General features: G+C 39.4%; 1 protein-coding gene across 1 annotated transcript in view; it reads right to left on the reverse strand.

Annotated features, from left to right (window-relative positions):
* PTPRT (protein tyrosine phosphatase receptor type T) overlaps positions 1–25,185 on the reverse strand; it is a 305,115-nt gene that overhangs the window by 228,003 nt on the left and 51,927 nt on the right. Inside the window, exons 3-5 of the mRNA XM_042834507.1 lie at positions 20,909–20,990; positions 17,426–17,541; positions 15,671–15,845 (exon numbers count right to left, since the gene is read on the reverse strand). Of these exons, the coding sequence (XP_042690441.1) occupies positions 15,671–15,845; positions 17,426–17,541; positions 20,909–20,990 (373 nt within the window). The remainder of the gene's footprint in view (positions 1–15,670; positions 15,846–17,425; positions 17,542–20,908; positions 20,991–25,185) is intronic.

Here is a 25,185-nt window from a genome sequence, read left to right on the forward strand (position 1 = left end):
AAAAAAAAAAAGTCACAAAGAAAAAGCTGTTTTGAGTAGTTTTTCTTCTCAATACAGCATATTTGGTGCCATTTAGTGCCATACAGCACCCAAATAAACCTTATTATGACATTCCACCTGATCTTATTGAATAAGAACTTTAACCTGCTTGAAACCAGCACTCCCTATGGCTGTATTTAAAGAACAGGAAAGACATTTTGTTGACTAATTAAATTTGAAATCGTTTATTTAGCTGGCAAATAAAACACTAACTGGCCTATAACTGGTATGAACAGAGATATCCCAGGCTCTATGCTAATGGTCTGCTTGCCTTTCACTTGGAAAGACTGGAAAATTCAACCCTTCCTCCTACCCAGCAGAATTAACTTGTTGATGGATGATATGATTTCGACTAGCAGCAACGTTAATCTAGAAGGTATCATATTTGGCCTCCCAATTCACAGAAACATGTGCGACAGAAACGATTCAAGTAAATTTCCTCCCAAGTTGTGGCTGGCAACAGTTGAGAAACTTCTTTTCCCTTGATATAGGCCATAGCATGTCTGTGTAAAGATCCAAAACAGCATTATTCCTTTCCAAGGGCATCACGGACACCAAGCTCCATTTATTAGGTTAAAGACATGCTTTCCTGATTAAGAGACAGGAACAGGACTGAAGGAATGAAACAAAGAGAATGGGGTGATGGAGGACAGATAGAGGAGGACAAAATGAGGAAAGCTCTGGTCGTAATGGACATGCAGAAGAATGAGAGAAGAAAGGATGGATTTAAGTGCATATAAAGCCCCACAGAGCTAGGGGCAGCCACCACAACTACAGAATGTGGGAACTGACCAGCAATGCTGGTCAAATCTGCTGACCTATGTTCCATCCCAAAACAACCGTCAGTGCAAATGAATTGGATATAACTGAATGAAAAGTGAATTTTCTCACTCTCACAGGATACTGTTCATTAATAAGAGCAGAGGAGTGGACATGGGGCAAGTAGTTGCTAATCAGTGTATTTGCACAAAAGAGTACACCTGCTACACTATTCACTTTCTGAGATCACAGAACAAGCTGCATAGATTTGAACAACACACTTATTAGGAATTGTAGACGGATTCAAACATGCATTCCCACAAAAATCCATTTTCTTTTTCTTCTTGGATATGCATTTCATGCAATATTAACCACACCCCATCCTTCACAATTTTATTACACTAATTAAGTTTGCATTTGTTAATTTTCTTGAAAATTGAACCCAGTGGGGTTTTACTGAATGATACTTTTTTCCACAACATCCCCCCGCGCGCCCTCCCCGCCCCCCCCCCCACCGACACACACACAAAGGATGGTTCCAAACAGGAACATACTAATGCATATAATGAAAAGCAGGCTGCATATCCCAGCAAGATATGTGACAACTCATTTAACATATAAATTGTTTGAGGTGCTATTTCAGCTAAGTGATCTTAATGCACTGCCACATTTTATGCCATTAGCCTCAGAGCCCTGAGCACAATCATTTAGTTAGATATCATCTTAAAGTCCCCTGGGCTCAGTTTTTCATGCATGTTAACAAATACAGGCTTAGATTTGCAATATGGTAAATGCTTACTTTTACACATGTGACACAATGCAGAGTGAGATCTCTACCTGTGCTTGTACTCCAGTATGATGGCATCCACTGTCCTAACTACAGAGATCATTTTAAGTTTGCTGTGCCTACAGCTACAGCCACTTTAGAAATGATACGCACATTAACCAGCATGAGTATAGCTATCTTGAGGATGAATTCTAGTGATCTAATGAAATAGCCTTGGAGAACAAGTGCCTCAGTCTCTCATCCAGTTCATTCTGAAAGGCAGGTGCCTTTGAAGCCCTCGAGAGAAAGACCTGCTCCAGCTCAGATAACTCAGCTTTGGCAGACTGGTTGCCATCCATTGTCAACTAACCATCAAATTTCTGTTTGAAAGCTTCATAGAATTATTCATACCACCAGAATCACTGCCTTTAAGTTTGGCGAAAGCTTGTCTCCTGTCTCCATCTATTTACAAGAGCAAATACCCAATCTGATTCACTGCTGTGCACGTAGAACACTTTTTTCCCTCCAGGCATCAAAAAGCACAGGACGCTCTTGAAATGCGGTGTACATCTGGTGACATGAATCAATTTGGAAACAGTATCTGTAAACAGAGCTGCCACCCAGACCAGACATATATAAAGTATCAGAAAACATAAAATTAAAAAGAACATACACACACAAAAAAATCCCTGTGTAGGTTTCTAGATACTACACCTTTTTCAAATAACCACTATGTAATATCCAAGGGAAAACAACTCAAGAGAAAGTCACTGGTGAATCCCAGAATTGCCCACATAGTCAAAACTTGTCAGATATACGTGACTAAAATGCCTCTATCCTTAAAATGAACTTTTAAGATGATAAATCATGACAGAGTCTGCAACAGCAGATGGGACAAGAAGAACACATGGAACTATCAATAGTTGTAAGTCTCTGCTTTCTACTAATATGCTATTTTGTTTTGTTTTTTCCTACTCATTTTGATGTAGAACACTATCAAATCATAGTTCGATGAGAAAAGTTGACTCTTTTGTCCCCATAGATATAAACATCTCACACATCCAACTACAAACTGAACTCTTCTCTCAATTTGTGATGTAATTGTCTGGACCCTAGGCTTTTTGGACACAAATGGTAAGAGAAAGAACATATAATAGACTGTAACCTTACATATGTCACTCTAAACTCCTGGGCACAGTGCCCAAGGATTTCCAGTTTAACGGAGGAACAAAAATAAAAGAACATTTTGTGTACAACATTCTCACTACTTGTTTTAAAATACACTGGCTTTCCTCTTCTGCTTTTTTCATGAACATATCTAAAGCAAGGGGAATCAATAGTGCAGTCCCATGCAAGGAACTGAACTGTTGTCATTATAAATAAGCCTCTACTATTCTGGAGTAACCCTAGCAACTCAAGTGTCTTACTTGCCAATTATCAGTAATTTGCTCCATTCAATTGTACCAGAATTACCTACTGCTTCTTTCTTTGTTTGGATTGGAAACAGGATAAATATACCTTGCAGGAACCAGAGGGACATTTGTCTGATCTTACTGACAGAAGTTTGACTGATGTAAGGAAAATTATCGCCTTGTCTGCAGCAAAACATTTTGATGTGGACAGACAACTCAATGAGTGGATAACATTATGGCCTGTCATTTGAGTTGCTGCTCTAGGGAGCAGCTAACAAGAAAGAGAAGTAGCAGGTGCATATAAGAGTATAAGAACTGACATGAAGATGTGCAGTGGATCCAGCTAGGACAGAAACCTTACTTTTTTATTCATAATCACACAGTACAGCATATACCAGTCAATGCAGCAAATATAGGAGGCTGCTAATTTAGCGTACGCAAAACACTTGAAATAATTGCCACCCAGAACACCTCACCAAGTGTGCAATATTAAACTTCAAAAACTGTTTTTTCATGCTCTTATGCCATTCTCAGCTGATGCTTTCAGCGGGACAATTTGTTTTCCTGTAGTTCCTGGAAGCACCATTGCAGAAGCCCTTACCCGGGGGTAAGCAGTTATTCCATTGCCCAAGTGCTTGCCTCTACACTGTTTACGGTTTCCTGCTGAGCCTTCAGAGAAATCTGATCCATCATTGCCACTCATTACTGCTGCGAGGATTTTGAAGAAGAGATGCAATCTCTTCTGGATGCTCTCTCACAGCTTTATGCCCTCCTTACGTTGTGGCACCCCAAGCCACACTCTTCAAGTTACCAGAATCATGGTAAGAAAAGACAGGTCCTGACTCAGGCTTTATTCCTTGGAGCCCTGGCTGGTGAGTAACAAGTTAAGGACCGAGGGAATGCCCTGTGATGTAGACAGGACCAGCCTCATCTAGGAATTAAAAAATGTTTCTGAACGGAGTGGAGGTCTTCAAGTGTCAAAACAGAATGATGAGAAGGAAGAAATAGTGCATTTGTCACTTCCAAGCAATGGAAGCAAGAGAGCAGAGGATCCACCAACAAAGAGCCAGGCAGAAACTGGCACTTCAGAAATCAACTTGTTGCCGTGATTTTTTTCCAAGAATCAATCATTACTGCTATAAACAAATTTGCTTCATGTTTGTAGAAGAGACAGGCCTTGGCAAAGACTCCACAAACTAGAAAAAACATTTCAAGTAAAAAAAAAAAAAATATTTCCCAAGTTTAAGATTGCTCAGGTTATGGCTCATCCCTATGGAAATTTTTACCATGGGTTTGAAACTGTACAATCTCAAAGTTTAGTGTCCTCTTACAGCCTGAAACATTGAGGTCACCCATCTCCATGTCATACACCAGTCCAGTACTACCAGAGTGAGAGCGTTATCACAGACAATACCCTTTCTTTTATCCTTTTCCTCATACTTCTGCTACCAAGTTCAACAATGAAAAACCAGCACACACCTCATGAGGCAATCATGCACTGACCCCAAAACTGGGGAAAGGTGCTCTGCAACAGCCCCCATATTCTCTCAAAACAGCTTGAAGTAAACGTGCCAGGAAATTTAACAACAACATGGAATGAGTCCAGCATTCACAGTACAAAGTGTCACAAATTCGGTGCAAGTGCACAAACAATGTGCGTCATCCCAACTAGGAATCTTTTCTGTGGTACAAAAATACCTTTTGGAAGACTCTTTTTAAAACTGTTTCTATGACAGGCACCAAAAAGTTTTTGGATAAAAAAACAACCTTAAGGTTGTCAATTTCTACCCCTTGAAGCCATTCCCAGGAACACCCACTGCATTTTCTTATGTTTCAATACATCTATTATTTGTCACTGTAAGTGCAGGAGATTATCACATAAGCAATGATGGTCTCCCAACACAAGAAAGGATGTGAAATGCTCTGCTTGGAAAGCATTTTATTTAGCATGTGGAGCATGCATGCAGTTATTTTCTTTGAAGAGTACTTGTGTCAGAATTGAAAAAGATATATCACAACATGCTTAAAAGATTCACATTCCATCTCAAGGAAGAAAACAAACATAGTAAGCAAAGTATTCATTGTGAAAACAAAAGGTAGTGGTTCACAAGTTTATGTAAAAGTTCAATCTTGAGCTGTTTTCCCAGAACTGACAGCAGCACTTCCACAGAACAAGAGACTTTGCAAAGAAACTTCTAACTCTTATGTAAGTTAATCAAACAACGCCAAGCTCATGGTCAATACAAGGTTCTACACAACCACAAGCATTCTGCACCTGAAGATCTATTATATTTAGCAGGAAGACTCAAGATCTGATGGTCAGATTCAAAAGCTGGAAACAGTTATTAGAATAAGACACATACACTAAGCAGTGAAGATAACTACTGAAGCAGCTTACCTACAGAGGTTATGATGATTATGATTGAAAGTTTTAAATGATAAAAAAATCTCTTTCAAAGACAATTCTGCTTCATTCATACATTGTCATACAGGATGCAAGAATGACCTGTACATTCTAGGGCCTGCATACCGTAGCATGTCAAGTTTGATTAAACACTCTTTCTTTCTATCATTACATCTCTAAGTCACAGGAGATGGGTAAAAAACAATGGAGCTTTCTTAAGACCATAGAACTGTCCTAGCCAAGGCTGAGGCAGGCAGGACATTTCCATCCTCCAGCTTGAAAGTTGAGTCTTACTGAAACTATCGTAACATTTATGAAAAACATAAAGGTATCTGTTGCTTGTGTGTTTGTTTTACTCCCGAGGAGCTACCAAAATCCTACTGCAAAGACTGTACCAGTGCAGTGATTCCAAGGAAGAGACAAAAAAGTAATTATGATAAACTTGAAGATTATAATAGAATGAGTTTCCTCAGACTCCTGAATAAATGCAGTGTTAACTAATGCTAAATTATGCCCAATTGACAGAGATTTTGAGAAGACTACAAATACAGTGAAAAGGTTATATCTTAGGGAGAAGAAATATATTTTTCCTAACTACTGTTGGTGTGCAATTCAATTTCTGATAGCAAAGCCTCATCTGCCTTCAACACGTGTCATCTGATCCGTACAGTTTTTAAGGTAGTCCTGTCCACTCTTAGCGGACAACAGAGAGAAACAGAGCATTCAGCTGTCAGAGGGCATTTACAAAACCAAGATTCACACTTCAAAGCTACAAAAATGTAATTTCAAGTTAGGGTCAGGAGGATATCCTAAATTTTATATTCTGAAAAAAACAGTGGAAAAGCATTATTCTGCTCTAGGACTTCTGGTGCTATATCTACATAGAAATTGGTACAAAATACTTGTGAACAGACAAGATGTCAGTTCTCAAGAACCTGTGGGTTTGTGACTGCAATAATCATAGAACTTTCCAGAAGCTAAGCTATTGCTGCATGCAATAAACAGCCAAACCATTTTGCAGCAAAAGCAATTCACTAAAGTTCCTTGTCATCCATAACGCACATAAGGAAACAAAAGTAAGCAATTTGGCAAGGCTTGACAAGTGGAGCAAAGGTATGTGTCAGACTAAGTCAAGCAGAAGAGCAAAGGCAAAAGAAGATGCAAGAGCAAACACGTAAGCACTTATACTGAGAATTTCAGCCTCAAAATTACGGAAAATACTGAGAAATATTGCTCACATTTAGTCTGGGACACATTTTTGTCTGGGACAAAAGACTGAATAATACCATAATGCTGAATAAGAGGGAATAAAATATTGTCAGCTCTGCTCACTGGGGTCAGTCAAAAACTTAAATGCAGCAGAAACAAAAGAAGCACTTGCCATAATATAAACAAAGGAAAAGAGAAAATTAAAGAAATAAGCAATCCAACCCTTTTCCATTTTAATTTGTGTCTGTATCCTGCTGAGGGAACAAGCAGTTTGTAAGTTGTAGTCTGCCATGTAATTCAGTATTAGCTGCAGGCTCATAAATAGGACAGTAAAGCAAAGACTGATTTATAGGATCCAAAGAGAGGGAGCCGAAGTCCTGCAGCTATTTGCATCCTCCTCACATACAAACGTGTGCTGATGGAAAGTTTCCTGCTGAGAAAGAGAGAGAAGCAAGAGATGCTCGGGAGGAAGATCTCACCTGTAGAGAAATAGGTCTAGCCTGCAGAAAGCCAAGAAATTTCATATTATGTTGGTGGCTTTTTCTGCCCTCAAATCCACAGGCTAATGATTACAGAGAGGCAGGGCTTGCTGCAATCACACTACTTAACTGCTGCTCAGCAGGTGTCTGCCCCTACATCTGAAGCCGTCTCTCAAAGTCACAGCAGGGCAGAGGTAATGGGGAGGATGTGAAGTGAGCAAAGTGTCCCAACACCAGTAGAAGAGGGCAACAAGTGGTGGTATTTATCATGGCAGAAGATTAACACATCAGATCAAAGCTGAAAAGCCTCACAACAGGTTTTGGGGGTTTGTTGGTGATTTTTTGAGAACTGCTTTTCCTCACCTGACAGCTACAATGGGTGCTGGGAAATCATTTGCTCAGAAAAATTCTTCAGCTGAGCAGAGTTGAAGAAGCAGGACTGCAAAATCTCAATGCAAAGTTACAACTTTGGATCTTTTCCTACCTCAAATAATCTCCAAGCTGAGTGGGAGCTGACTGCACAGTGAGCATTCTTTCCCTAACGCTGAAAAATGCTCCTTCATCTTTTCATTTGGATCAGGCAAATGTAAACATAACCAGCACCCAGCTTCTCCCTGGAGTTCAGTTCTGCTGGCTTTGAAAGCAAAGCAGTTCAGCTCCATCATTCAGAGACAAATACTGTGTGCACTTTAACGCCCCCATTTCTCTCAATACCTAACAGAAGTTGGCTGAAGGGCCTCCATTCAGCACACCTGACTTCAATAGACTTCCTGCTTTAAAGATAAGGGGATTCTGGGGCTGCTGCAATGTGGATGTCCTTAGCTCTGAACTCAGCCACTCACAGTGTTGATGGGGTCCATCATTCATTCAAGCAAAACTTGCAAGCTTTTTTACCTTAGAACTACAGCTGTGGTTTGTAAAGCCCACACATCCAAACCCAGCAGAGGAGTTTAACAATTGCCCATACAGTAGAACAGTTGGAACTTATGTAGTGCTAGCCAAAAGAAAAGCAGGTGGAAAGATAAGTATTGCATGTAGACCTGGAAGGGTGAATATGCACCTGAAGAATACTGTTCAAGAAAAGCTTTCACTTCAACACAATCGAAGGTGGTTGAAGAGGCACAAAAGAAAACAAAAAGCTGAGTGCTTTAGCATAGATCATTGGGAACCACCATATTTCTTTTAACAGCTCTGTATTGTGTCTTGTGAGTTTCTGTTTGTCTTTTTAAGGAAAACAAAAAAAGCTGGGCAAATACTTCATGCATCCCAAGAAGGCTGACTGGGCAACTAAGCAGACTGACATCACACTTGTGAGTGAGGAAAGCTTAAATCAGGGCAAAGAGAGCTGGGGAATTCATTAGCACTTTGCTCAGAAGAGGAAACTGTCACTTCCACAGGTGATTTTTAACTCCTTCATTCAGTTGTCCAGTAGCAAATGCAATACTTTTGCAGCAAGCCTATTAGCTGCAGTAACTACTGCATTCCTGAAAGAGATCAGTAACTATGCTTCTTTACCCTCTGTGTGTCCAGAGCCATAAATTTCTTATAAGCTCCAATCGTCTTGATCTGAGGCATTTGCATCCAATAGAACGAGTTTACTCCCTTCGTTTGAAATTCAACCATTTCTCACATATAAATGGAATCTGTGCTGTTTTGCCAGTTTGCTCTGACAGGTTCTTTTATTAATAATGACCACTGCATACTAAGAAATCTAATGAGTCTTTGCCCACATTTCATATTAAGTAAAAGCACTACAATTTTAGGCTTTTTTTTTTCTCCCACTACAACAGAAAAGATATTTTGATGTGGAAAGATATCCTTCCTGCTGAGATAACAGCTCATATCCACCAATCATATCTAACAAGTGTCAGAGGTCTCCTAATCAGACCAGACTCCTCACCAATATCCAGTACAATGGCAGATTGTACTTCAAGTGTCTTCTCTTGAATTAAAAGCACTTAACAGGATTGTAACCACAGCATGGGCAAATTAAGAATAGTTCTAGGTTCCATTTGCCAAGAGGTTTGAAAGTTCATTCAGAACTTCCCTACAACTAAAAAGGCAGAAGAAAGATGAGTGAAAGAGAGAAAGTTAGCAATGCATGTGACTCAACTTTTCTGCTAAATCTTACAGTTGAGTCACAAGGGGAAAAAAAAAGTGTCATTTTGAATTGTAATATCACATGAGCATCACAAGCAATCAATTGTTATGAAAAATTGTACCTTGGAAAGAAACAAAGAACAATGGAAAGTTCCAGATACATTTTGCAATGGCATACATCTGATGGTCTGAGTTGCCAAGCTATCCCCACTGCAAGAATATTTCCAGCTAGCAAAGGCTTTTCAGTCAGCTCCTTAGCATTTGATGCTTTTTTTTTTTTTTTTTTTTTCTCTCTCCCTGAAAGCAGCACTCCTGAATTAATTTCCGTGCAGCTGCTTTAAACTTTTCTGATGATTTTAACTAGGCAGTGAGAGGGCTGTGCTTTCCAACTGCACCACAATACAAACCACAGGCGTAATTCAGCAGGATCAAACTCTACTAAAAACAGCAGCATAGGTTGCAGAACAATTAACAAAGTGACAAATTTTGTATTTTGAGTGTATTTTAGCAACTGAGCGAGAAAGCTAATGGGGGGCAAGAAACAATACTGGTCACGTAACTGCTATTCTTCCCTTCCCTTTAAAAATAAACAAATGAGAACTGGTATTATTAAGACTCTACAGACCGTCAAATGAATGCTACAGAACAATGGAAGCCTCCAGCAGTGAAAATCCAGCAACTTAAGTTAATACTCTACACACCCCAGCAGCAATATACTTGAAAACTGCATTACTGCTATCCTTCCTCCAAGATGTAAGGCAGCATGAAATATATGAAATTACCTTGTCTGTACTTTTCAAGCAGGAGTGTAATCCTAGGTAGACTGAAACACATTCATTTGTTCTTGCAAGCTTCCCTCCTTCCGCCAGCTGCACTGTTTGCTGGGAGCTTTCTCTACAATGGGAAACTAATAAGTAGATGTTTACTGGAATACTAACCAATAAACAACATTTTATTTCTATCAATTTTTGGACCACCAAAGTCTGAAGACCAAAACCTTATATAAATTATTTAGGCAACTTTAACATATCAAGATTGAAATTGCTATGACAAAACAACTCATTTACTTACTTTGACTCCCACTTTCTCCTTTACATGTGTCTGATGTGGGGAGACACTTCTCAGAACAGCAGGTAGAAGAATAAAGCTATCTTCTTTCCTATACAGGTCTACAAGAACAGTTCATGGAAAAGCCAAGGAATGCCAGGGGAGTCTGGCAAGAAGAGAAAGTATACCATCCAGTGATGCTTTTTCTTCCTTTATTTTTGCTCTTTGGAGATTTCTTCTTCCTTTTGTAGGGGCAGGTAAGAGCATATAGGACAGGGCACAAAAGACAACTGCTAGCTACTTCTTTCACCCAACCACAACATTATCTTACTTAAAAGCAGCAAGAAAGCTTCTTCCCATAGGGAATCTTGCAGTTTCTCAGTTCAAGTTGGGAGGGAAGATTTAAAGAAACAAAAATAAAAACAAACAAGCCTTTTACTAAGTTAATCATACCTACCTGTTTCTAGAGTCCTGAGAGAGAGGAGATAATAACCTGGGAGAAGCCCCCTTGCTACTACAAGCTGTAACAGCTCTCTCTGCCTAAGATTGATGAGGACTGCTTGCCCCATGGCTTTCAGCCAGCAGAACCACAGCTCACATGAGCTTCCTGCTCCCTGCATCCAACAACATCAGGTCCCTGAGATGCATCAGGGAGGCTGTAGGCAACCGCACTCAGAAAGCAGAAGGATATTTCTCAAGCTCCTTCGTTTCAAAAAGATTGTTTCGTATTCTTTCTTTACTTGTTAATGCGTTTATTTATCTTGTATTCCATTAAGAACTTTATACCTATCCTAAGTTACACCTCCTTGGCAAATGTAAACACTGAAAACAAGGAATACAAACATGGCAACATAACTGCAAGTCCATACTGCACTGTGCAGTTCTGAAAAATTGATCCAGTCTATAATATTGTGTACATCCATCAATCAGCTCTCAAGGAAGGGCTTCATTTCCAGTTCTATTTTGGAGGTTAAACAGAAGGAGAAGGAAATATTTTCTTTTGAAAGAACACGTATCATTCTTTCTAACTGCCTATTTCTAGGAAGCAACGGCTTTGTCCTCATCGCTCTCCCCTCCTCAAAAAGCTATTAAGCCCGAGTGAAAGAAAAGGAAGCAAAGGTAAAGCTCTTAGTGAGAGGGAATGAGTGTTCAAAATCTCATCTCCCCTTTTCTCAGCACACAGCCATCCAATGATTACAACTGAGTTAAAGCAATAGCTATTGGACAACACTGAACTAGATGATTAAAACTGAGCGAAGAGTTCAAGTAATTATTAGCCCGATTCAAACACCAGGGAATGGAGCACTGCATTCCCTACATCATTTTGACTACAAAGGAATAAAGAAATGTTAGCAGCTTCTTCAGGCACCCCACAACCACAAAGCCAGTTTCTTTTGTTCAGTAATCTCATAGCCTTCACAAATGGTTCACATACACACACATACCACCCTGTGGTGGTCCAGGGTTGAAATGAGCAACATTAGCACACACCTGATCAAATCTACACTTAACTTCTCATGCAGCACACATCAATACTGCAGACAATCCAGTTGTGTAAAAAGGTAGAGAGAGAACATGAAGCCTGAGGAAAGCCCTCCCCATCACAGCTTTCCTGATGCTGCTGCCAGTGCCAACAAGAGATGCTGTCCTGTTCACGACATGGAAGGAACTTGGAGGACCTTGATTAATGCATATTACTGAGGCAGATGAATTCAAATCTACTCAGCAACTTTTGCAACCAGGATGAGCCTGATGAATAGTTGTGAGGCACAGAAATTCCTATCTGAACTTCTGCATACTATAAAAAATATCTTAGCTGTAAAATCTAAAAGGCATTTACTTCTGACCATAGATGAGCTTCTCTCCTAAATGACTACAAGTGAGAGGCCAGGCTGGGATCTTCCAGCTGCCCCCAGGCAAAAGAAGAGAACTACAACAGTGCTACTTTTCTTATCAGTACCCCAGCCCAGGGGTCTGAGTACCACTATGGCAATAGTTGCTATATTATCCTGTGATGGCAATGATATTATGATGCATTTAATGAGTACATTTCATATCAATATCCTAGGGTACAGAATTATACATGTACTGAGAATGAAAATAATAATAGTTAAAAAAAAAAAAGTTTCAAGACTCTTTTTCCTATCCCCTGTCCCAAAAGATGCTTTCTATGAAGTGAAAGACCATGGAGTTTATGGTCACAGATATTTTGTTTTAATGCATAATTATTTCTCATTATTTGTTGTTTTGACAGGCATCGCACCAGAAAAGAATCAGAGAAAAAAACAGCAAGCAACTCTGGGAAAAAAAATCCACCTCTCCCTCTGGCATCACTGAAAGTATCAGCTTCATGTCTGAAAACCTCAAGAAAAAAGTGACTGATAAACAGATGAGCTGTCCCAAATATCAAAAGGATGACAGAAAGCCACTCAGCTAGGGAACAGACTGTCTTACATCTGTGTTGAGTAATCAAACACTTTAAAAATCAACAAAGACAAAACTGAAGAGAAAAAGAACATATCCTAAGAGGTCTGTAGAGGGGATTTGTTGCATACTGCAACTCCTGTTGTGGTAGAATAGAACAGAGCTCACAAAAATCATCAGGTAGCAAGGGACTTGCTGGAGAGCCAAAACTACCAAAAAAAAAAAAAAAAAAAATTTGGTTAATGAAAAATAAGTTACAAATTTCTACCATTCATTAATTTGAAATGGATCAGAAAATAAACTGCAAACAACTTGCCATACAAACACATACACAGTTTAAAATGTTATTCACACTTCTACATGAAGCAACAGGTTTCCTGGAAGGACATTCGAAGTGTATCATTAATACTGATCGTAAGCATTCAGATTCTGGCCAATTTCGTAGTATTCTAAACGCTCTTTACACAAGCAAAATATGAATTTATTTCAGAATACGAATAACTGCCGTGCGGCTCTTACTTAAAAGAAAATTACAAACAAAAAGCATTCCATCTGTATGTGACCAGGACAGCAAGATGTAGAAGCTCTAGGTTTTTTGAATCTTGCCATACACATAATTGCTGTATGAGCAACTGTGAAAGTTAAGAAACAGATAGAGCTATTTCCACAGGAGCACCAAAGGATGGTAAGGTGTGCAGAAGGAAATGATGGGTTTTTCAGGCTTTACAATTATGATTCTGAACTGCAAAGAGAAGAATAAATTTACTGTCACTTATACAAGCCATGCAGACAACAACAGAATCAGGTACAGAAAGGTATCAGCACAGACAGCGAACAGCTCTACAGTGGCAGCTCCCATGCTTTCACAGTACTACAAAGGTAAAGTCCACATAGTCATGTATGACAACTGAGGGGGCTGGTTTGTGTTTAATATCACTGATTTATTTGTTGAAAGAAGTATCTGCCATTCCAATTTCAAGTGCTGAAGTAGTAAATGTATTTCAAATAAAAATTCCTCATTCCGTATCTACTAAATTATGCAACATCAAGAAATGTAAATCACTTTCTCATTACTGTAATAAAATATCTTATGGCTAAGGGAAGCAAACAGATCTTTACATGAGAAAGATATACAGATAGTTTTTTCAACCTTGACCTTTGTTGAAAAAATCCCACATGATTTTATGTTCAGCTAACTGGGAGAAAGCATGTGAGGCAGAGTATTAGCTTGGATTTAGTAGGTTTAGGGACAGGACTGTCAATTGAGCAGAACTTCAATTACAGACTAATTTAATGTATACCCAAGTACATTACTGCAATTCAATAAACATCTCTTCAGAATTAAACAATTCCAATTTGCTTTCATTTCAGCCTGTATATATGCGTTACGAATTTGCTATTATCCACACTAAAATTAGCCAGACTAGAAGTATTCATCCATGCAATCCCAGTGTTTCACAGTGCTGCATCAAGCTAACCTCAAATGAACCACTTCACTTTGCCTGCATACTATACAGAAGCACGGAGTAGAGGAGTGTGCCTTCCCATAACAATAGTACTCTCCTCAAGCTCTTCTGGCTAGGTGCCTGCCTGGGTAATTCAGCAGTGAGTCTATCAGTGTCCCTCATGTTGGATGTCCAGCCATTCATATTTACAGCTCACTCTTCTATTTTTCTCCTCCTCATGTTGTTAAACATGAAAGTGTCAGGCACATGCCCAACTTTGCATATTCTGATATTGGTTGCTCTGGAAGACTGCCTTCCCTCTACTTAACAATCATATGGCACTAATATGCCACTCTTGGCAACTCAATTTTATTTTACTCATGAATTAACTCCTCCAACAAGTAAGATAGTAGATAATTTGGCAGGAATTAAAAGCACTTAGCACCTAATCTGAACATTCTCTTCATAATCAGTGTAGTCTGAATATCTACAACATTGGATATTTAAGGCACTGCAAAGGTACTAGCATTAAGTGATAGAAAAAGTTGGTAAAAAAGTACTACAGTAGAAGAAGGTGATCTCATTTCTCCAACAGTCCTCCATTTCCATAAAAAAATGAAAACATTTCGAGCAATAAAATTACATTCCGTGAGAAGATCCATACTACAAATTCCTTCTACCCACATCACTACCACCTTCAATAGAGACTGAAACAGCCTCAAGGGAGACAGTCACCCTTTCTTCTCCTACGACGCAGTGAGCATCCCTGTGGTGCAGTTTGGGTAACATTAATAAAGCAGCATAGTAAATAGCACTTCACTCCGTGCATCATGGATGATCTTAAGCAAATACCACCTTGCATGTGTCAGACACAGCATCACCTCCTGAATCACAGTGAATAAGAGAGCTGAAACCTCCAGCTTCCATCAAGAGCTACTGATATCCCTACTGTGTGCTTCAGGACATCAGCAGAATCACAGAATCACAGAATGGCCCAGGTTGGAAGGGACCTCAAGGATCATGAAGCTCCAACCCCCTGCCACCTGCAGGGCCACCAACCCCCATCATTTAATACCAGCCCAGGCTGCCCAGGGCCCCATCCAACCTGGCCTTGAACACCTGCAGGGATGGACGGGGCATCCACAGCCTCTCTGGGCAGCTCTTCCAGCACCTCACCACTCTAATAGTAAAGAATTTAATCATTCCAGATCATCTACACCCAACAGCCCTGAGCAGACTCTTCTGACATGCAACACTATTACAGAATTATTTATGTCCAATGAAATGTAAAGTAAACCAGATGAAGCTGACTGACAGCTAAACTGTTGTGCTGACTGCATTAAAAATATCCATAGCTACCACGCATTACTTCAAGAGCTCATGAAAAGGGCTGTATTCAGATGAAGTTTTGATTCAAATAATTGTTTTAAAAAATGATTGAAATTCATGTCACTTACACCCATTTCTCCTACTTGAATTTAATATGATTGAAAGAGAAAAGCCCAACAGGGGGTCAAATTTTATACACAGTTGACATAGGAGGAAACGTTCATCTAAAACAAACTTGCTGTTTTAATACAACTTACCTTTCACTATTAATTCTGCATAATTGGAAACTCCAGATCCACCATCTGAACGAATGACACAGCGGTATTTGCTGATGCTGCGCTGCGAGGTGTCAGCAACGCTGACCGTAGCAGAGAAACGCCTGTGGTTGACGACTCGAGTGACCATTAATGCTGTGTCCCTCCCATTCCACTGCTGTGAAGACAGATGAAAACGACACAGGTCACGAAGGCATACAAATTATTCATTCTTTGTTATTCTTCAAATTGCTCAGCCCTTCACTAGGTTGCCTTTCGTATAAGCACCATTTTTCAGGAAAAAGACAGCTAGTAATGTCCCTGAAAAATTTACAGGCACACTGGGTTTTATAAACTAGTGGGTTTAAATGTTCTTATATATTTGTTTAAGTTTTTGTATCTACTTAAATTCTGATATGTTTTTGTGCATTTGATGTGTTATGCATACTGAAAAGGCTGGAGAGTGACAGTTCAGAATATCTGTACAGGGTATATCCAGAAGCTAAGCTAAGACATGAAAATACTACAAATGAATGCATTTTGTACTCCTGTGGAAATGCTATAAATGAACAGATTTTATAAGCCTGTCATTTTCAGGCATAAAACTTTGTTTCCAGAAAAATTTAAATATCTTGATCTGTCCAGCACTCCTCAATAAACCTCTCTCCACCAATGCCAGGCAACATTTTCCCAACTGGAAAACTGACAGGTGATGAATTAACTAGAAATCAGCATAAACACCTGAACTTGCTCAGTTGGTCTATTTTATTAGGAGGCTCAAAGGAAAACACAGAGCCATTCTGCCAGTTTCCAGTAATCAATTTTGGGAGGTATTTCCAAGGCTATTTTCATTAAATCTTTCCGTTTAAAAGAATGGAAAACAGGCTGCCACTAAGAATGATGATTTCCTCCAAAATCCTTTCTTCTCTTGGAAAAAAGTTTACAGTGCTTCAGATCAGAAGTGTTTTCTCACACATCTAATCCTTCCATGGAAATCCTTCACAGAAAGAACTCAAAAATGATATAGAATAAGCCAAAATATATTTCTATCAATGCTAGAAGTACAACATAGGCCAATAACTTTCAGATTAGAAAGTAAATTTTTGGATAACAGCTTTGATAAAATAAAAGTAATAACTTTGTCCTTCACTGGGAAACCGCACTCCACCCTTGCAGTTTGCTAATTGCTCCATTCCTAATTCCAGAACTGAAAATCAGTTAAGCTTGTTATGTATGAATAGCAAAAAACAGTCTTTGAACAACCAGTAGGATGAAAATAGACACGAAGAGAATGAACTCCTTAGTCATTTAGTGAGGAACAATCTGCTATCAATGCAGCCAAAGGAAACCGGGAGGAAGAAATAAATCGGTACAAACAAGTTTTGTCTTCTGTTTAACATATCTTACGTAGTGTTTTCATCTCAACACACTTTCCCCAGCCTTTGTCAACAATATTTCTGGGGGGCAAAAGGAAAGAAGACCAAAAATTAAGCAGAAGGGAGGCATTATTTCACCTGTTCTGTCTATTTTATGAACGAGTCCTTACAGGTGTGCAGACCTACGTTTGGAACTGACATTTTGCTGTAACTGCCCACTTTTTCCATCTTCTGTAGCACAATTCTGCATTTTATCATCTTGAACTCTGATCTGGAAACAATATAAGGCAGTTCTCAAAGGATTTTGATGATAAGCATTTGCCCCACCACCCAGTTGTCCTCTGTCTACTTATTTTACCCGAAAAAAATTGCATCACTTTACCTGGAGCCAGAGTTTGTCATGCTGGGACCACTTTCCCCCAGCAATGCACTGGAATGTTGCGTTCTGTCCCACATTAACCTCCACATTCTGAAGCCGTAAGAAATGAGGTGCTTTTCCTAACAAGAGAAGCAAAGAATAGGAGGGGTAGAGCAAGGCAGCAATTACACCAACACAGATATCAGCACCTAGCATCCTATTCCTCACAAAGTGATTTAGCAAAATAAAACTGTCCTTCAGCATTGAACCATTCGCTGCAGAGCAAGGTGATCTTATAGAGAACAGGCCAAACCAATACAAACCTCCAGCACACCTGAAAACATACACTTACTATTAGATCACAACACCAAAACAATTTGTTATTTCCTTCTATAAAGAGTAACTGAGTACACTTTTTTTCTTTAGAAAACTCTGGTTCTACAAAGGGCAAAATAAAATCGAATGTTTGAGGTTGCCAAGCACAACTGGCAAAAACAAATTCTTGTAAAGAATTTTCTCCTTTTAATTTCATTGACTATCAAATACTTCCTGCAATTGTGGAATATCAATGCCACTGATATCAAATCATTGATATTAAATGAAATATTGATATTACTGATAAGTGTTGTATCGCTGCGCTGGTTAACAACACCAACATCTGTTTTTTGCTGACAATAAATTCAGTATTAGTTCAATACTAACTGAATCATCAAAACACTAATATCACCAATATATTTGGTGACAACAGAGAAAGATCTCCTGATTATCTTTTTGACTAAGTATCATTTGTTTACCTCCGCAAAAAAATTATAAGAAAGTAATTTTAAAAATAGTAGTGAATCTGGTATTTCAAAATGAGCCTTGTGCTTTAGAAAAAAGTTTGTGCGCGAACCAAATACTCTTAGTAGGACACACAGCAGCCTTGCAATGCAGTAAAGGTCAGCATTTTTCAACTTCATCTTTACATTTTTGAGTATAAATAGCCAAAGAACTACATATTTTCAGAGCGCATAGTAGCCTACATTTTTCTATTGGAATTAAATAGCTTCAGAAGGCTGTAGGCATGTGCGTGCGGAAAGCTTAGCAAATACATGGTTGTCTACTACAGGCATACGAACAGAGGACAGCTGCCTATATGCTATGTCAGAGGTTTATATCTACGTCCTGTGCCACATTGTCCACATGCCCAGTTTGCTGACAACTCTAGCAAACAGACTGCTGAAGTGCAGTGATTCTGTACTATGGTGCTTTCTGGGGGGTCAGTACTGTGTGTCAAAGCCAACTGGAAAACCACCTTTGGGTGAGAGGCAGAGAGTCCTACGTGCTAGGAGTGAATTCTGCCTGCATGCAGATATGAACGAGCTCCAAAACAGAACCCAGGTACATGCAGCCACACCAGCCCCAAACCCCAGAGCTCAGCTCTGCCCATCTTCCAGGGCACTGCACTGTCCTACAGCTGCAAGTGCTTGTGCATACACAGCCAGCGAGCCTTTTGCACAGCGAAAACTGATTCTCTGTGCATTCCTTCACAGGATTAAAAAAGGCAATACTATCTAGACCTCTGTGTTTTCACATCACTGTGTCATCAGGGGTTTTTCCCAGATTAATAAAAAAACAAAACAAAAAACAGCTGCTAGTTAAGATTGTCTGCTATACTACGATTTGTGTAGATGAGGGAGAAATTAAAAAATAACACCAATAATTTTGAGTGACGCTCAGGCTCAATCAGAAGCTTCCTCTTCCTGTGCTTTGAGTTTTAACAATTGTAAAATGAACCCAAGGGGCAAAGTAAATCTGTACAGTGTCACTGCTGACATCTACTCTGGTGGCTGTCAGTGCTGAACAGCAAAGACAACATTGAGAATCAGACAGAAGTATTTACAATAAGACTACAGACAACTTGCAGCTCGTAGGGACCTATGCACACTGCAGGTTGCCAACTGATTCTAAATGCACTGGGTATAGTTTGAGTCATTTCAGCTTTGGGTCACCAAGATCTCACTGAATTTTTAAGAGGGACCTGCATGTACTTGGAGACACAGATCTAAACATCAGTTTTAATACTTCACTAAGTAGGGCTTGGGGTTGGTATACATTTTTTAATCCTATAACCTTCTTGTCTTTGCCTCACAGTTGGCTTTGTGGCCTCTTTCCCAGTAAAGGGATCAGTCATCACCAAACATGCTGTGGAATGCATGCACATCGTTTGGGGGATTTGTTTGGAGGCTGCCAGTTATCAGCAACATCTGGTCAACACAGATTGTAAGTATTTCTTAATGAAGTAAATACACCCAAAGGCCTGAGCATCGAGCACATGGTAAATACAAATATAATTTAGTTAAACTGCAATTAACCATACCGTAGTTATCAGAAATGTCCTGTTAAACTTGAGCAGAGCCATGTTCCTCACACCCAATGGTTGCTGTTCTTTCAAATAAAATGGGTGAATCTCAACCCATTGATACGTCCCACAGAATTTTGTTGTGAAGAGCTGCTGCTTGCTTACTGAAACTAAGAACCAGTGAAAGGAGCTGTTAAAGCTCTGACCTGGCAGGGTGGTGGGCTACCTTCCAAAATGACATCAGGCTACCTGGAAATACTGCAGCATCAAAATAATAAACAGATGTAAATGTAATAAACCAAAGTACCACCCAAAAGTGCAACTTAATATGCTACATAACAACTAATAATTCAAGCATTAAAATACATAAATTTATTACAGAATTACTTTTAGAAAAATAACATATTTGAAGGAGATATGTCTGAACTCATTGATGAACATGAAAGCTGTTAAAAATCTGTAGAAGTCTGTATGCTCCATATAGGGATACAAAAGTTCTCAAGCCTGTCTGTGGTTGCACAGAGAAACCCAAGAAGTCCACACACAAATGTAGAGGCTTAAGGTGTCTCTAAGCAGAAAAAAGGTAAGCTGGGCATAGTGCAGCTAAGGTAGAAGAAACGGAACAAGTATTTTTGAGCAGTGTAATGAACCTGCATTAGTTTTCATGTCTGTGCAAGTCTAAATGAGATTTATTTTTTAAATAACTCATGCAGAATCTGAGTGGGTTTAACATTTCTTTTGAGAGATACCTTTGGGATATGTCCTTCATCGAGGAAATATCGAACCAATTTGTCTTCTTTTCTTAAGTTAACCTCACAGGACGTTATCAAAAACATTTAGATCTTCTCCTTTTTGTACAGCAGTACAATTCCAAAACAACAAAATAGAGTTATATTCTTGTGACACTTCTACAAAGAGAAACTTCCACAAACATCCTGGCACAAGTTTCAGCCTCAGAGCACTTTTGCCTTTTGCACAAATTGTCAAGTTATTTAATTGCACAAGGCTGACAGTCTTTAGTTGCTTTGGGGGACACCAAAACAGAAAAGATTTTAGAGTTGGCCGAATTGGGTAACTCACAGCCTTAGAATGCAAAGCCTGGTATGAAGACTGCAAAGCTTAGTATGTAACACATTGAGGTGGTTAGAAAAACAAAGAATGCTCACTGCATGGATGGGCAAGAACTCTGACTTCATCCACAGCTATGTACCCTGGATGTCCTTTCACAGAGACAGATTCAAATATCACCTGAAATACAAAGAAAAGGTTTTCTTAAAAAGAAAGACTGCACTAGTCATTTGGCCAGTCACCACATTCCACTCTTTTTCCAATGTCTGATACATTCAAGGCATTTTATCATTGATAACAAAAGGGTACCTATGCAGTACAGCATGAAAACGAATATCAAAGACTGAAAATCATTTTGATACAGAAAACAAAGTCAGAGCAACATTAATTAGGATTAGTGAGAACTATGTACAACTTCCATTTGGAAGAGCAAAGATATAACCTATGCTTACACACACTCTGTATTCACTTTGCACCATTACGAGAACATCAGATGTGGAATCATTTGGCATCTTATTCCAGAAAGCTGTAGAATGCCACTTGTGAGATAATTTTATTTCATTATATCAATAACACTGCATGGATTCTTTTGGAGAAAACCTTTTGCATTTTCACATGCATGCCATTGCAGTACCAGAAAGCAATAAATGAGCAAGAGATGATGTGGATTCTAATGACTGGACTGAAATAATATTCTCCCAGAAATAACAAAGTTGCTTCTGCCTTTCCCTAGATTGAACCAGAAGAGAATTTTTGAGTATGTAAAAATGTAATATTTCTCTATGTTAATGGTACACTACTTCATCCAATTTTATTTATGTATTATTTAGGAAAGTGTTCCACTAATTTGAGACTGATTACACGTATGTGTAATTATTTCTGATCTGAAGTGTCCTGTTAGTACAATACAAAGACTACGTGCAAAGAGTTCGGTGCAAGCAAGGGGACCCTAGAACGCTGATAAAATTCAAACTAATTCAAACTAATTTAACTATTACCAAATAAGCAAAATAGAATTCAGGAGAAAAATAGTATTAAATATTGTGAAGTTTACTCAAACAACAATTATAAGAAGCAGGGAATTTGACAATGTTGAGTTGGAAAGGAAAAAAGTAAAACACAGACTGGTCATTTAACACTGAATATGGTAATGTCAGCTCTCGAGTGAGTGATGCTCGTCTCAAAGGAAAGGAATGAAGTGCTATCCTTAACTCTGTGTGCAGAAATGAAATGAATGCTGTCCCCAGCATTTGAAAGAGATGCCCCTTTGTTTTCTCTTACTAATGTGTCAGCCACACTCTAAACTGGGGCTTTGAGCAACCTGCTCTAGTGGGAGGTGTCCCTGCCTATAGCAGGGAGTTGGAACCAGGTGATCTTTAAGGTCTCTTCCAATCCATTCTATGATCCTATGGTTTTTGCATGAGTTTGCAGCCATGTTTTCCAGGACAGAGCTGATAAATGTGTTCAGCTGGCACATTTACTACTGTAGCAGCAGCATTCAAGTGCAGCCATTCTTTTTGCAGGATAATTTGTGACTACCAAAATCATTACTGGAACACCACGAAGTTTCTTAACTATCTCAAGCCACTCTTCAACACTGCTGTTTCCACTTTAAATAAAAGCTGGCATTCCTAGCCTGTCACTGTTGAGCCTTTCCTTCATCTCCTCCATCAGAAGATTTAACACAACAACAGATTCAACTTTCTGAATGCTGATCACCACATGCTCAGGCTACAGAAATAAAGCAACATGTACTTCATAATCAGGTTGCCATTAATCATTTTGCTTTGTATTTGGGCTTCCTAATTTAGTTTCTATTTATATTCCCATGACATCTTAAGATCTGCTCCCTCAGTTCAACGCATTCCAACTGGGAGCACTCCTGAAAAGAAGCCCTTTAGAAAAACGCCATGATAAAAACAGTTAGAATACAAAAATAAAAGGGGAAAAGACGAACTAAGAAAAGCTCAGGTGCTAGCAATACAAAGAAACTGAAACTGAAAGAAAAGAGCTCTGCAGCAGATGAAGGTGGGCAAAAAATAGGTTGTCCAAGGGATATGAGGAAGAAGCAAATATCTGGAAGATGATCAAACCATCAACAAATGTTTCCTGTGTTCAAGAGTTTCAGTACTTTCTAGAGACTGTATAAGCAAGAAATATAATGCATGTCCTTAGTATTGGAATTACAAGATAAATGAAAAGTCATTCATGATAAAAATGGCACTTACCGGTAAGGTCACACAGCAACAACTGTGACTCCCTTCAGATTAGGATTAAACTGCCCCTTTATAGCTACCAAACCTTACTTTGGTTACGCATTAGTGAGAAGTTATAAGCTTTGCTGAGTTGCTACATCAATTTCCTGAAAGCCAAGAACTTGGAAAGAAAAATTCCCCACTTCTTTGTGGTAGAAACACACACATAGTGAACTGTCTTCTGTTAATTACTGACATGGCTCAATGTCTTTAATAGAGCACAAAATAACCTAAACCTAGAGTCACTAGCAGCTGTGTCAGCTCCTATGGATTAAATCCATGGATTTCATATTCACACTGTCACCAAAATCACTGACAAGAGTGGAGGGGTCACTCTCAATTCTGTTTTGTTTGGACAGGGTATTTTATTAGCTGTTTCACTCTATACTCAGATCTCTTTATTTCCCAGTTCAGATCTTTACACTGTTACCCTTTTATGCAGTTTTGCACCACCTCAGCCCTGTCAAAGTGAGCAGAGCAGAAGCACCTGGATTTTCTAAATACAGGGAACTGAGATCCAGCAGTGAAGAACAGGCAGAAACCCATGCTTACAGGTGGCACATTTTGGCAAATCTCACATTGAATTTCTTTTACGTCCTTTTAACTTCAGTTGAAAATGTAATGAAATGGTTGAGGAACAGGCGTTCAATACTTTATGTTTTTGGAAGTTCTCAGAAATTAATGTAACTGGCAAATGCAAAGCTCTGCTCTTCAACATCCTTAAATGCTCCTGAGAACTGCAACTACCAAGTCACTTGTTGTTTCCTCACCTATAAACAAGCCCACATTTCACTGCTGCTATCTACCAGCAAGGTCTGTGTTAGCGATGTAGCCTGGCTCATCTGTTGCGGCACGACAGCTTTCCTCAGGCATAGATCAATACCATTTCTTGCTGTACATCAAAACATCCCTTCCTGGCAGACTGTAGTGCTGCTCTTGGTGCATTCTGGGACTAAGTCCATCCTTATGGCACGCAGTAACTCAAGAGAACACGTCTTACCTTTCTCCAAGAGCTATAACAGCTTTTACTCACTACGCTAAAAACGCACGCAGACTGGGAATCAAGGCACGACTAACTCATGGGCAGAGCTGAAACACCTCCACTGCCCTCACGTGAATACCTCAGCAGGGTGCTTCTGGATGTGGGTGACTCATACAACCCTTGTGCAGAAGTGCCAGACCCAAACCACGACCCTCTGGCAATAGGCCTGGCACTGGTTTGCCGCTACTCCCATCTCCAAAGCTCCAAGTACTTGTCAAAACCTCCCACCCAGGGCAAATGGCTTCAGACTTTTATGCCTGACAGAATTTTCAATGCACACAGCAATTCCTGATGGTGCGATTGTCGTGCATTAAGAGAATAATCCACATTTTGCCTGACACCGATTTCATTATTTAGGAGAAATACTTTTTTTTTGTTTTTTTTTCCTGCGTTACCTTGTGCTTTTGAAATACGGAACATGCTTTCAGGCCTCTTGGGCACAAATTGTTCTCCGAGCGTGCAGTTTTGATTTAAAGCTGACAAATAACACTCTTACAGCATAATCTAGACTGTGAGTGTAAAAGGAGACATTCCCTAGGCATCGGTACACACAAGCTTTTATCACCCTGCCACCTCTGGACTCCTTTAGCCACAAGGGTTACGACGTCAAAGAACAATAATTTTGATAAAACTCTGTGATTGTATCTCCTCCTCACTTTTGAGAGCTTAAAGTTTTCTTTCTTTTGTATTATTTCTTTTTCTTGTTTAGACTTAAACGTAGAGAGCCACCAGATTCCAGAAACTGATGTACAAAATTAGGGATCAGTGACAGAACAGCCTATCAGATCCCCCACAACCTGTGGGAAAGACCCTCACATTTTAAAAGCCATACGTTAGAAGAAGGAAACTGGAACCTCATCCATCAAAAAGGTAAGGCTGAGGAGATGGAGAGAAAAAGAGAGAGAGTGTTTGCATTTTGTGGGCAGGAACCACTCCCAAGCAGTCACTGCTGCCTGTAGGCTCTTCGTTTTTGCGCGGCAGTGCAAAATTCTTCTTTGATTTAAAGGATTTTCTTTCTCAGGAAAAGCAAACCTGACCTCTAAAAAGACTTGCAAAAGATGTAATAAAATTCAGGAAG

This window comes from Centrocercus urophasianus, unplaced genomic scaffold (genome assembly GCF_019232065.1).
Source record: "Centrocercus urophasianus isolate 14NV4802_14NV808 unplaced genomic scaffold, USGS_Curo_1.0 seq_47, whole genome shotgun sequence".
Lineage (NCBI taxonomy): Eukaryota > Metazoa > Chordata > Aves > Galliformes > Phasianidae > Centrocercus > Centrocercus urophasianus.